Below are 13,148 nucleotides of genomic sequence, written 5' to 3'. Positions count from 1 at the left end.
AAATTTCCACATATACTTGCTTTACTTCATAAACTTACTGAGCACTGACGTATACTTGGAATTCTTCATCGAAAGCAGAGATCCTGTTTGGTGTTTTGATGTCCATCTTGAACTTTGGCAACACTGAAAAAAATATATAACAAATGTGATTAAGAAAGTCTAGTCAGACCAAGTAACCGATTGGATATATGGCATAACGAGGAAGGTGGTCTCTTTGAGACAACTGCTTAGACATGAGGCGGAATTATTAGGAGGGCAAAAATAAACAAGGATACAAATGACTTAAAAGTGTATCTTGACCAACATTAAAAAACCCAATAGATTATGATGAAAAACAAACAAATAAGATTGATGATTTTGGAATCATGGTTTTGGAACAGAAATGTATTATATGAAGGTATGGAGGGATCAGAGCTATTCCTTTTTTTATCGGTTATGGGATGGCAGGAGAAATTTCACACACAGCCATATAATAGGCTGCTAGTGACCTTGCAGTTGGTCTACTGGTCAATGGCTTCCTCCTATCATTTATAGACGCATCTGAAACTTGTTAGGGGTCCAGTCATATCACCTAAACACGCTGCTCATTTTTTCGTATACATGTTTCCATTTTCTCTGCCAAACTTCAAAAATCAGATGCTCACAGACTTAGGTTCTATGAAAAAGTAGCTATAGAAAGTTTTGGGGAGGTTATTTTATCCATGCGACAAAATGCTGCCACTAATACCAAATCAGATTTCTAAAGCAGATAAGCTTCACAGTGGTACTCACCATATTCTTCCATAGTGAACCAGTGATAGGTATTATAGTTTGGTGGATTCTCAACAACGATTTGGTAGGATCCCAACAATGCTCCTTGATTTATTACAAGTTCTAATTGGAGGATGCCAAACGAAGGTGTTTGATTCAGCCACTGAGCAATCCGATTTCCTTGAGGATCCTGGGGAAGCAGCAAGAGATAAACCATGCCATTTTCTACAATATTTTCTTCAATCTATGAGACCAGCTTTAATGGGGTTGGGGCAGTGAAGTTCAGTTTATGAATCTCTATGCCTTATCAGCATTTAGTCATTGTCAACAGGAATGCCTTGCTAGCAATCCATCAGCATTGGATATCTTCAGTGAAAGATCATAAAGGACTGCAAGGCCGGACAGAGCACCAAGCTGCCTATACCATAAAAAGTTGCTTAAGGTTTTCAGCAAGCCAGTCATCATTTCCTGGAATATATATATAGCCTGCATAAAGGCCATTTTTGCTCAATATACTGTAATTTAAGAGATGTTATGAATAATATTTTGATGAAAGGAAAGATTCTGTTGACATGGAAGGAGGCATATATTACTTTAATTCCAAAACAAGATACAGATTTATTACAAGTTAAAAATTACAGACCAATATCGTTGCTAAATAATGATTACAAACTATTTGCCAGTATTCTAGCAGACAGGTTGAAGGAAATTTTAATGGAGGAGATACACAAAGATCAAGTGGGCTTCCTCCTGGTCAACAGATGAAAGATAATGTGAGAAATATACTTGATATAATAGAATATATCAAGACCAGGAATGATAAGCAAGCTGCATTAATATTTATTGATGCAGAAAAAGCATTTGATAACATCTCTTGGCATTTTATGAAGAAAAATTTGGAGATGATGGATATAGGACAACCTTTCCTTAAAGGGATAGAAGCTGTATATTTTGAACAAAGAGCAATAGATTAGTAAAGATTAGTTTGGCCTTTATGCACCTCAGACGTGGGGAAAAGGTACCCTTGGCATTGTCAATGTGAATTACATAATAGATAGATCAAATTAACTATCCAGAAGAACCATAGGGCTTTTTTGTTTGTTTGTTTAAAGGCAGAATGTCATATGTGCTGGCATTTCTAGCCACCTGGGGTGACTATTACTGTTCAGTGAAAAATAAAAAATGCAAAGGCGACATGAATAGAAATTCTGAATACATGTGAAAGTGACATGAACCAGAATTAAGAGTAACCCACCACCAGTTCCAGCTAAGGAAATTTACTCTGGGGCCATCATTCCTCTGCAGAAGTATCTTTCATCTTTGTTGGAAGCCGCCCAGAGTGGCTGGGGAAACCCAGCCAGATGGGCGGGGTACAAATAATAAATTATTATTATTATTATTATTATTATTATTATTAGTTTCCTGAACACAAAAATACCTACAAGGGCCCTCAAAAAAATAAAGAAAATAAAATAAAAGGCAAAAGGAGTGAGCTTAGGTTGAGTCAGTCCACTTACCGTATTTTTTGCTCTATAGGACGCACCCAACCATAGGACGCACCTTGTTTTAGAGGGGGAGAACCAGAGAAAAAAATTCTCCCCTCTCTGCTCAGCGCCCCTTCAGTGAAGCGGCAGGAGAAACGGAGCCCCTTCCATTTCTCCTGCCACTTCCTGAAGGGGCGCTGCACAGAGAAGGGGAGAATTTTTTCCTCTTGTTCTCCCTCTCTAAAACAAGGTGCAATCTGTGCGTTCAAGGTGCGTTCACCCGAAGCCTCTGGAATGCAGCGGGAGTTCCTGCTGTGCTCTGGAGGCTTCAGGCGGCTACCTTGGAAGCCTGGAGAATGAGAGGGGTCGCTGCGCAGTGACCCCTCTCACTCTCCAGGCTTCAGTGAAGGCAACCTGAAGCCTCAGGAGTGCAGTGGGAGTTCCCGCTGGGCTCTGGAGGCTTCGAGTTCCTTTTGACCTGCTCTCTTTCCCCCACTGCCAGCCTCAAAGATCCCTGAAGCCTTCAGAGCGCAGCGCGAGTTCCCGCTGCGCACCGCAGGCTTCGGGTTCCTTTTGCTGAAGCCGGGAGAGCAAGACTCTCCTGGCTTCAGCGAAAGGAACCTGAAACCTCCAGAACACAGCGGCAACTCGTGCTGTGCTCCGAAGGCTTCAGCGAAAGAAACGCGAAGCCTCTGGAGCGTGGAGGGAGCGCTCCCTCTGAGCTTCGGAGGCTTCGTGTTGCTATCGCTGAAGCCAAGGAGCCTGCATTCGCTCCATAGGACGCACACACATTTCCCCTTAATTTTTGGAGGGGGAAAAGTGTGTCCTATAGAGCAAAAAAACCCGGTAACTCTAGAAACATGTTTTATGTTACGTTTCATCGTTTCATGCTCAGCATTATTGCCCATTAGGCAGTAAGTATAAAGCCCTGGTGCTTAGGATTTGCTGCAATTGAGAGGCCAGTTCTTTGAATCAAGGAAGCAGGCAAAAAGCTTTACATAGCTTGGTGTAGCTCTTACTTGGATGTAGATTGCAGGATACTGGAAAAGAAAGAAAGAAAAAAAAAGGTCAACATTGCATTTGAAGGGCAAGAGAATGATTTCTTATTTTTAAAACATCAGAGTTCCTGGGAAACCTTTTGAGTTCCAGTTACACTCACCATTTCGTTCACTGGCTTGAAATCTTTATCCATAGAAACAACTCTAAACATCACTAAAAAGAGGGGAGAGGAAATAAACTCATTTACTCTTTTTAAAAATACGGTTGGTTCAAAATCACATTTCTACAGACTTTTTGCTCACGTTTACATCCATGAGCGATGTAACATTCTAGTGATTAGTGGAACTTTATTTGGTAATTAACTAAGTTGAAAGTATCCAGAATCTGCCAGTCTCAAAAGTAAATGTAGAATTGTCAACTGAGCTCATAAAGCCATCATGTTTAATATTAAGTGTATGCTATCATTTGCCTGGCAAGTTCCCGTCTCCCCCCAGTAGGAATAAAGACACACAACACTGTTATATTCAGTTAATGGGCGAAAATTGGCCACAACTTTATTGGTTGCAGGTGATGAGTGGTATTGGCTTAGGCATTGGTCCTAACCAACTATCCGGCTTCAGCCTGTTTGCATGAAGGGTTAACACCAGCAGGGGGAGTCCTGCTGATGCACAGCAACTAGGAACTCCCCTGGGCTCACCGCTCAGGGGGGTGCCTTAGGCTCTCACCTCCATAGGCTTCTGACAGGGCCATGCCCCCGGAATCCTTTATGGGACTACCCTTCAATATGCGGGGGAGGTGATGGCACTTCTTCCCCCCTTCCATCTACATAACAATATGCATGTTGTTGTTGTTGTTGTTTAGTCGTTTAGTCGTGTCCGACTCTTCGTGACCCCATGGACCAGAGAACGCCAGGCACCTCTGTCCCCCACTGCCTCCCACACTTTGGTCAAACTCATGCTGGTAACCTCGAAAACACTATCCAACCATCTCGTCCTCTGTCGCCCCCTTCTCCTTGTGCCCTCCATCTTTCCCAACATCAGGGTCTTCTCCAGGGAGTCTTCTCTTCTCAATACGCATACCAGTGCCTAACCGCCAATGCCGAGGAAGTTGTGACGATTTGCTACGAGGTAGGCGAAAAACCAAGTGGCTGGTGCCAATTTGCCAAGTGGAAGAAATTCCTACCAGGCCCCTTAAAGGCAAACAACCGAGGTCCATAACAAGGTCAGAAGGAAAACCTTGAAGGGCAGGTGGGCGGGAAACCAGAGCAGCTGAGCTGCAAAGAGGGGGATCCCTGACTGCGCCTGCATTAAATAGCGCAGGCCACACCCCCTGAGCCAGCCGATTGGTTGGCCAGGGGATGACGCGGCTGAGGATTCCCCTAATCGCATGGAGGCTGGGAGCCAGCCCCCGCACGCGTGGTGGGGGTGTGAAGCCCGCAACACCACCTCCTCCCTAGGTCGGAAATGGCTAAACCATATTAGCACCTCAAAGCACCATACCTAAGGCGGGGGGGGGGGGGATGGGACCAGAAATGCAGACGCTTTAGAAATTGTGATTGTGCATTTTGCAGACATGTGCACCTGCTCTGTACAAACCCCAAATCCCAATCAGAAGGGTGACCTATGCCTTGTTGCAACTTAACTGACTGTAGGATTGACACCTTTGGTCAGGGATGGGGAATGGGGGGCACACACTCACACACACACACACACACACACACACACACACACACACCCAAACCCTTCCCCCTTTTGTGAAGGGGGTTCCCCGCATTCGGCCTCCCACCTCCCTCACCACCCTGGCCCCACTGTTCCCCTCAATTCACATAAGATGGGCAGGGACCAGGGGCAGACAGCCAGCTCCCATGGGTGACTTGACCTGTAGCTCCAGCCTCTTGCCTATGTTGCCGTCAAAAGAGACTTGAGTGTGGAAGAGGAGGAGGGAGGAAGAGACGTCAGGTTGGTGTGGTAGAGATGGCCAAGCAGCAACAGACCCACACCATGCTAGACTAGTGGGTGGTGGCTAAGGGGGAGCCCCAGTGAGAGGGAAGGAAGGAGGGGGTGACACAGCCGCCATTTGGGGCCAGCCGAAGGTGTCCTGTTGGAAGTCCAAATGGGACAGGGGACACTTTTGTCTAAAAATGGGGTGTTCCCATTTTTCTAGGGACATGTGGCAACCCTACTTGTTGGCTCAGTGAAGGAAATTTTTCAGTTCTCTGAGAGGTAGTTGCAGGGATTTACAATGCATGCTGAACTCACCTTTCTGGTCGGGTTTGTAGACCGGTTTATCTGTCTGGACAAAGACAAGTGTACTTATGTTTCGAACAGCCACAGACCTCCTTTCATGGAAGCTGATCAAGGCGCCTTTAGCTGAAAAAACTATGTAAGCTAGTGGATTAGAATCGGCAGGAGGAACCTGTGTGTGAGAAAATAGCCAAGAGGGGAAGAATTAATAAAAGCTGATCCGTTTATCTTTTCACTCTAGAAATTGACAAGAAGTGATTCTGCATCAGGTTAATAGGCCTGTTTGTATTAGGGTTTCCACAAGTTGTTAACAATCCTATTCTGTCAGTGGCTAAATAAATGCCTGTGGGAACTCTGCCAACATGACACAAACATAAAAGCACTCTATGCTCCTGTGGTTTCCAGCAACTGGACTGTGGATGCAGAACATAGCGAACACAGCTAGTAGCTACTGGTAGCATTATTCTCTGTGAATTTTTTGAATTGGATTTTAAAGCCATGTATGCTGGTGGCCAAAGGGACGTGGGTGGCGCTGTGGGTTAAACTACAGAGCCTAGGACTTGCCGATCAGAAGGTCAGCAGTTCGAATCCCCGCGACAGGGTCAGCTCCTGTTGCTCTGTCCCAGCTCCTGCCAACCTAGCAGTTCGAAAGCCCGTCAAAGTGCAAGTAGATAAATAGGTACCGCTCTGGCGGGAAGGTAAATGGCGTTTCCGTGTGCTCCTCTGGTTCGCCAGAAGCGGCTTAGTCATGCTGGCCACATGACCGGAAGCTGTACGCTGGCTCCCTCAGCCAATAAAGTGAGATGAGTGCCACAACCCCAAAGTCGGCCATGACTGGACCTAATGGTCACGGGTCCCTTTACCTTTTATGCTGGTGGCCATAATTGCCTCCTGTGATGGTTTCTCAACCTCTCAACCTTTCATCAGCCTTTCTCAACCTGTGGGTCCCCAGATGTTTTGGGACTACAACTCCCATCACCCCTAGTTAGCAAGGCCAGAGCTCAGGGATGATGGGAGTTGTAGACCAACAACATATGGGGACCCACAGGTTGAGAACCACTGGTCTACATGAATAAATACTTTCTTTTGTCTGTATGGAATCTTCCAACATTCAGCTTCCTTAGAGACCCACAGGGTTCCAGTGTTATGAGAGAGGGAGAAAAACTGCCCACTTTTCCCATACCACACTAATTTTTACACACTTCTATCATGGCACATCTTCCTTGCCTGTTCTCTAAACGAAAAAGTCCCTAATGCTGCAACATTTCCTCAAAGATGAGCTGTTCCATCCCTGCATACTGGACCTTTTCCAACACTATAATCTCCTTTTTGAGGTGAGGCAACCAGAACTGTACACACTATTTGAAATACAGTTGCACCATAGTGTTGTATAATGGCATCATTTGGGAGGTTTAGCATGCAATTTGCCTTCTTCGCAGCTGCTACACACTGGGTCAACATTTTCAATGAGCTATCTTTTATGACTTCCAAAGGTCTCATTCCTGATCAGTCACTGCTAGTTCAGACCTCATGACCATAGATGTGAAATTAAGGAGGGGGTTTGCCCTGAAATATATCCCTTTACACTGGTTTACATTGAACTGCATTTGCCATTCTACTCCCCATTCTCTCAGTTTGGAGAGGTCCTTTTGGATCTCTTCACAATCTGTTTTTTTTGTTTTAACAACCCTGAACAATTTAGTACCATCAGCAAACGTGGACAGTATTATCAGCAAACTTTAGTATCATCAGCAAACTTCACAGCGAACTCCTAACCCTAGATCGTAGATTAACAAGTTAAAAAGCAAAGGTCCAAATACTGATTCTTGAAGAACTAAACTTTCTACAGCTCTCCTTTCAGAGAACTGTCCATTTATTCCTACTCTCTGCTTCCTGCAACTTAACCAATTTCTGATCCACAAGAAGCCCTTTCTTCTTATTCTATGACTGCTAAGCTTACTCATGAGTGTTTGATGAGAAACCTTTCTGAAAGTTTTCTGAAAGTCTATATCGCTTGTTGACTCTCACAAAGAACTAACTCCTGTCTTCTTAATTCCTGTTAGGGAGACGGGACTTATCCTTGCAGAAGCCATGCTAGATCTGCTTTAGCAAGGCTTGTTCTATATCTTTGATTATTTTAGCTTTCACAATATTTTCCACCAGTTTTTCCAGGGCAGACAGTAATCTAACCAGCCTGCAATCTCCAGTATCACCCCTAGAACCCTTAAAAAATAAAAGGTGTTATCAGTCCTCAGATATGGAGGCCAAGGTACATATTTTTGTTAGAAGACCAGCATTTTCACATTTGAGTTCTTTGAGAACTCTTCAGTGAACGTCATCCAGACCCAGCAATTTGTCAGTTTTTATTTCTTCTATTAAGTCTAGAACCAGGGCTGGATTTAGGTTTGATGAGGCTCTAAGCTACTGAAGGTAATGGGGCCCTTTATATGTCCAGCTGTCCTTTGTCAACAACAGATTGCCACTGTTTTTTGTGTTGAATATATGTTATATGGTAATTTATGGACCTAATAGGTATCTAAAGCCACTTGCACATAACAAAATATGTATTTTATCAAAGTAAATTCAGGTTTTCTTCCTTTAATTTTGTTTTTTTGGGGGGGCAAGAGAGTGGGGCCCTAAGCTATAGCTTGTTTACCTTATACATAAATCTGGCACTGCCTAGAACATCATCTCTCATTCCCCTGCCTGCCTCAGTTCCTCATACTCACTTCTTGCAAAACTTCTTGCCCTACCCATGGGCGAAGCCATGGGATTTTTGTTAAGGGGGGGGGGCAGGCTTTTGTTAGGGATGGCTGAACCTCAGATTTCTTTTGCTTTTTATTGATTGGGGGCAGCTGCCCCTCTGGCTATGCCCATGACCGTGCCTTAGTCTCTGCCACTAGGACAAATGTACATATGGGGGCACTAAGCAGCAGAAGAGATTGCGCCACCCACCCTTAACAATGACCTTCATATGCAGCAACTTGCATCCCAAATGGGGTGAAAAACAGTTATAACATATGATTATTATTTCATTTTTACATGTTACTCCCTCCCCCGGCCTTTCTCTCCGTGTTTGGCAATGCAGGATGATGCAAGAAAAAATGAAGAGTTCTTTACCGTAAAATTGATGCATTGGGAAAAGTGTTTTTCGTCCACAGTCCCTTCCCAAAGGGGAAAGCGGTCCACGTTGTACTCCATCACAACATCCACAGAGACCGTCTCATTGAGGTTGAGGAGTTGCACACAAGCCTCATTTGTAGTGTTGCTCTGAACTACTGCAGGCACGATCAGGATGTACTGCCTGCAATAAAGAGAAGGGTACAGCTTGTCAGCAACAAGTCACTACCAAGGGACATAGTTTGAAAGCAACCAGCAATGCAGAGAATTGGGACTAAATCCTAAGCAAAAAAAGAAATCTTTAAGGAGAGCCAACTCTGTCAAATTGGCTCAAGGGAAACAGCTCGTTGTTTTACATCACAATATACCTTGCAATGGAATATTTGGAGACTCTTGAGAGTCCCATGGACTGCAAGAAGATCAAACCTCTCCATTCTGAAGGAAATCAGCCCTGAGTGCTCACTGGAAGGACAGATCCTGAAGCTGAGGCTCCAATACTTTGGCCACCTCAGGAGAAGGGGACGACAGAGGATGAGATGGTTGGACAGTGTTCTCGAAGCTACCAGGATGAGTTTGACCAAGCTGCGGGAGGCAGTGGAAGACAGGAGTGCCTGGCGTGCTCCGGTCCATGGGGTCACAAAGAGCCGGACACGACTAAACGACTAAACAAACAGGACAATGTGTTCTGTTTTTCCTTATTTAGTATTGTCTCGTTGTTGTTTTAATTGTGTGTGTATGCATATGACCTTTATCCACATAGTTCACCCCCCCCAGCTTTTATGCAATCATGACGGAAAGGCAGAGTATTTACTTGGCATCTGCTTCCATCACTCTCACTGTAGACAGAAGTTATTGACTGAAAGGGGGAGAACACACATTTATTTGACCTTCTAAATGGAACAGGGGAGGGAGGACGTATGGGGAAGCATTTGTGTGGGAAAGGGGTGCAGCAGCATGGCTGCATGACACCCATTCCTTACCCCACCCCAGGTAGAACTTGGGAGATAGGACAATAAGTGAAGAGTCATTTTCTGTGCAAACTATTAACCAAAGTTACCGTGGAACATGTGCCAAGTAGAATTCCCCCCTGAATGACTCGCCATAACACTTGGTGGAGTAGGTTTTCAGATCGGAGAACTGTTCGCATCAAGCAATTGTTAACCCCACCCCACTTTCCAGTGCATCTTCCTTCTTTGCACAATGTTTGCTTTCTTGAGTTTGTTGCACAAGAGTGCCAAACCAACTTCAGTTGCGTAACTCGAATGTATTGGCATTTGACTGAATCCCACACACAAGACAATGATGCTCTACAAGCATCACGAGACCCTCATGAGCAAACCTGGTTATGAGTAAGCCTGCTTAAGAGTACAGTGGTACCTCGGGTTACAGACGCTTCAGGTTACAGATGCTTCAGGTTACAGACTCCACTAACCTAGAAATAGTACCTCGGGTTAAGAGGTACTTTGCTTTGGGATGAGAACAGAAATTGTGCTCCAGTGGTGTGGCAGCAGTGGGAGACCCCATTAGATAAAGTGGTGCTTCAGGTTAAGAACAGTTTCAGGTTAAGAACGGACCTCTACCTCTGGAATGAATTAAGTTCTTAACCCAAGGTACCACTGTATTTGTTCACCTAGGGCTCTGGGTGAGTGGCGTTTGCTGCACAGCACAGCTGTGGGTGGTCCGGGGGTGTGTGTGCTCCATCTTCTGGTGCATCTGGGGGATGGGGTGGTCACCTGGTGCCAGCCACCTCCAACCACACTGGGCCCTCCATTCTGGGCAGGCCTGACCCTCAAGGCCAATTGGGGCAGGTTCCCGGGTCCTACCTGCCCCTCTTGTATTTAAAATGGTGCCCAGGTGCAGGACGACCTCTTTGCTGTGTGCCACAAGACTTTCCACCCACCCAGCCAGCCTGTTAGGGCCCTGGCAGTGGGGGAACTGGCAAGTTGGCATATGGGCCTTGCTGTGGTTTACTCGGTCACCATATTCAGGGCCAAGGAGGAATTTTCTCCTGCAAGCAAACTGGCCAGCTTGCAGATTTTCACCTACCTCATAGCAACTGTCATAACCTGGGCAGATAAGGCAATGGACTGGATCCTTCATTGCAGGGGTATTGCATAAAAGGGGTCCAGGAGGGGTGACCTTGTCTGGGAGTCCACACAGAGACCAATTGGCCAATGTACCTCATCCAATTAGAGGCTCGACCCCAATGGATTCCTATCGGGCAGTGTGACAACTGGATGCCAGATGCATGCCTTAGACAAACCTGGTCTGTCGTGTCATCAGTAAAGTTGTGGCCTAGGTAAAGGTAAAGGGACCCCTGACCTTTAGGTCCAGTCGTGACTGACTCTGGGGTTGCGGCGCTCATCTTGCTTTATTGGCCGAGGGAGCCGGCATACAGCTTCCGGGTCATGTGACCAGCATGACTAAGCTGCTTCTGGCGAACCAGAGCAGCACACGGAAATGCTGTTTACCTTCCCGCCGGAACAGTACCTATTTATCTACTTGCACTTTGACTTGCTTTCGAAGTGTTAGGTTGGCAGGAGCAGGGACTGAGCAACGGGAGCTCACCCTGTTGTGGGGATTCGAACCGTTGACCTTCTGATTGGCAAGTCCTAGGCTCTGTGGTTTAACCCACAGCGCCACCCACGTCCCAGTTGTGGCCTAATTCAACCCAATACCAGTCTCTTGTGTCCATTCTCTTGACCCTCCCTACACTGGCTGGGAACGCCATGCGTCTGTGGCAGCAATAGACTTTAGAATTAGTATAGCCCCGTTTTGGATTTGTTTGCTAAAGAAACAGGATCCTTTGCTCTTCTATGGAGGTTTTCAAGCAGAGGTTGGATGGTCATTTGTCATGTATGGATTTAGTTGAGATTTCTGCATGGCAAGGGGTTGGACTAGATGACCCTCAAGGCCCCTTCTGACTCTACAGTCCTATGATTCCTCTCTCTATCCTGCTTTCAATTGTCTTTTTGTGTGGCTGCTCATTCCCTAGAAATTGGGTTGGGTTATGAACCGGTAACACCAGTGTTTCGTTGCCACCCTGCTGTCTCTTTTGTGTCTCTTGCTGCCAATCTCTTCCTGCCCTAGTTAATCAGGGTGGAGACTGAAGTATTCACTTTGCAGCAAACCAAGCTCTGTAGTTGACTTTTTTAAAAATAGGATTACTTTACAACTTACATGCCTTAGGCATAATAATAATAATAATAATAATAATAATAATAATATAATAAAGCAGAAAGACAGATTCATGGGTGCTATTCTGAGGCACTACAGTATACAGTGGTACCTCAGGTTACATACGCTTCAGGCTACAGACTCCGCTAACCCAGAAATAGTGCTTCAGGTTAAGAACTTTGCTTCAGGATGAGAGCAGAAATCGGGCTCCGGTGGCTCGACAGCAGCAGGAGGCCCCATTAGCTAAAGTGGTGCTTCAGGTTAAGAACAATTTCAGGTTAAGTACGGACCTCCGGAACAAATTAAGTACTTAACCTGAAGTACCACTGTAGTAGGAGCACAACAAAGCCACCATCTCTGTAGCTTACCTGGTTGGTATTGGGCTGGCAAGGTGCTGACACAGCATCAGAAGCACTAGATTAATTATGGTTGTGCACCTGTGCAAGCCCAACGCTTCCCCAGGTATTCTGCAAAGATGCTGGTGTCAGGAGGCTGTATCCTCCTGGGCTGGCACATTACATCTGCCACGGCTGCATTCAACATGCATCTTTAAGGAACATCTGCCCACCAACAAACGGCTGCGCCTAATAGACCGCCACCTGAGTTAGTTTTTTGCAATTGCCACCACCAGGCTTTTGACTCCCAAGCAGGAAAATGCTATACACAGACGTGATTACTTACGGGTCTGGAGGAGCTGCGATACTTAAAGGAGCAAGGAGGGCCACCAGAAAAATCCAGGAGCCCATCTCTGCTCTGGTGTGGGAAAGATGAAAGTGAGGACCAGGTCCTGTGCCTTTTAAACTGCTTTGGTGAACTTGCTCCACCTCTTCCTCTAAAGTCCTGTGGCAAATGTGAGGAGCAAGATTTGCATACGGCCACACATTTCCTTCCTCTCTCGGTTCTGCTGCTGCTGCCCTTTGCATTGGTTTCAGGAGATTCCTGTATTGCTGAAATACTTGACTTCTCTCTCAGGTAGGTCACATCCAGTCTGCACACGTTGCCAAAAGGTTTGTCAACAGCAGCCCAGTACGTCACTCATTTAAATCCAGCGTTTGTTCTAGGGCTGTTATTGCAGAAGAGCCAAATTGTTCAAAGCACATTGTGCTTATTTTGCTGGAGGGCAATTAAAGCAGGGAATAAATAGGTCCTGGCCAAACTCCACAAAGTAGAAGATAATTCCTCCAGGGATCTAAAGAAAGGAATTCCACAGGCTCTGTTACATTTTAACCAACTTTCTTCCCCCAGACAGCATTGCCTATTCCAGTCTGGGCAGCTGATGTTACTGTGTGATGATGACCTCAAAGACACAAAATCTTCATCAACATGCCCACAAGACTCATCTGAGTCAGACTTTGGTTGAGAGGATAAGCCCTTT

At 45.6% G+C, this 13,148-nt stretch overlaps 1 protein-coding gene across 2 annotated transcripts in view; it reads right to left on the bottom strand.

Annotated features, from left to right (window-relative positions):
• LOC310834592 (ovostatin-like) overlaps positions 1–12,785 on the bottom strand; it is a 49,679-nt gene extending 36,894 nt beyond the window's left edge. The window contains exons 1-7 of one of the 2 annotated variants that reach the window (XM_083718367.1): positions 12,455–12,785; positions 8,597–8,780; positions 5,492–5,648; positions 3,394–3,446; positions 3,254–3,274; positions 772–940; positions 39–123 (exon numbers count right to left, since the gene is read on the bottom strand). In XM_083718367.1, the coding sequence (XP_083574493.1) occupies positions 39–123; positions 772–940; positions 3,254–3,274; positions 3,394–3,446; positions 5,492–5,648; positions 8,597–8,780; positions 12,455–12,696 (911 nt within the window). In that variant the 5' untranslated portion in view covers positions 12,697–12,785. The remainder of the gene's footprint in view (positions 1–38; positions 124–771; positions 941–3,253; positions 3,275–3,393; positions 3,447–5,491; positions 5,649–8,596; positions 8,781–12,454) is intronic. The other variant, XM_083718368.1, reaches the window with a different exon arrangement.
• Positions 12,786–13,148: the final 363 nt, after the last annotated feature.

Source organism: Podarcis gaigeae (assembly GCF_964106915.1).
Source record: "Podarcis gaigeae genome assembly, chromosome: 17".
Taxonomy (NCBI): domain Eukaryota; kingdom Metazoa; phylum Chordata; class Lepidosauria; order Squamata; family Lacertidae; genus Podarcis; species Podarcis gaigeae.
Note: the sequence above shows the minus strand (reverse complement) of the source record. Positions and strands in the feature narration are given on the sequence as shown.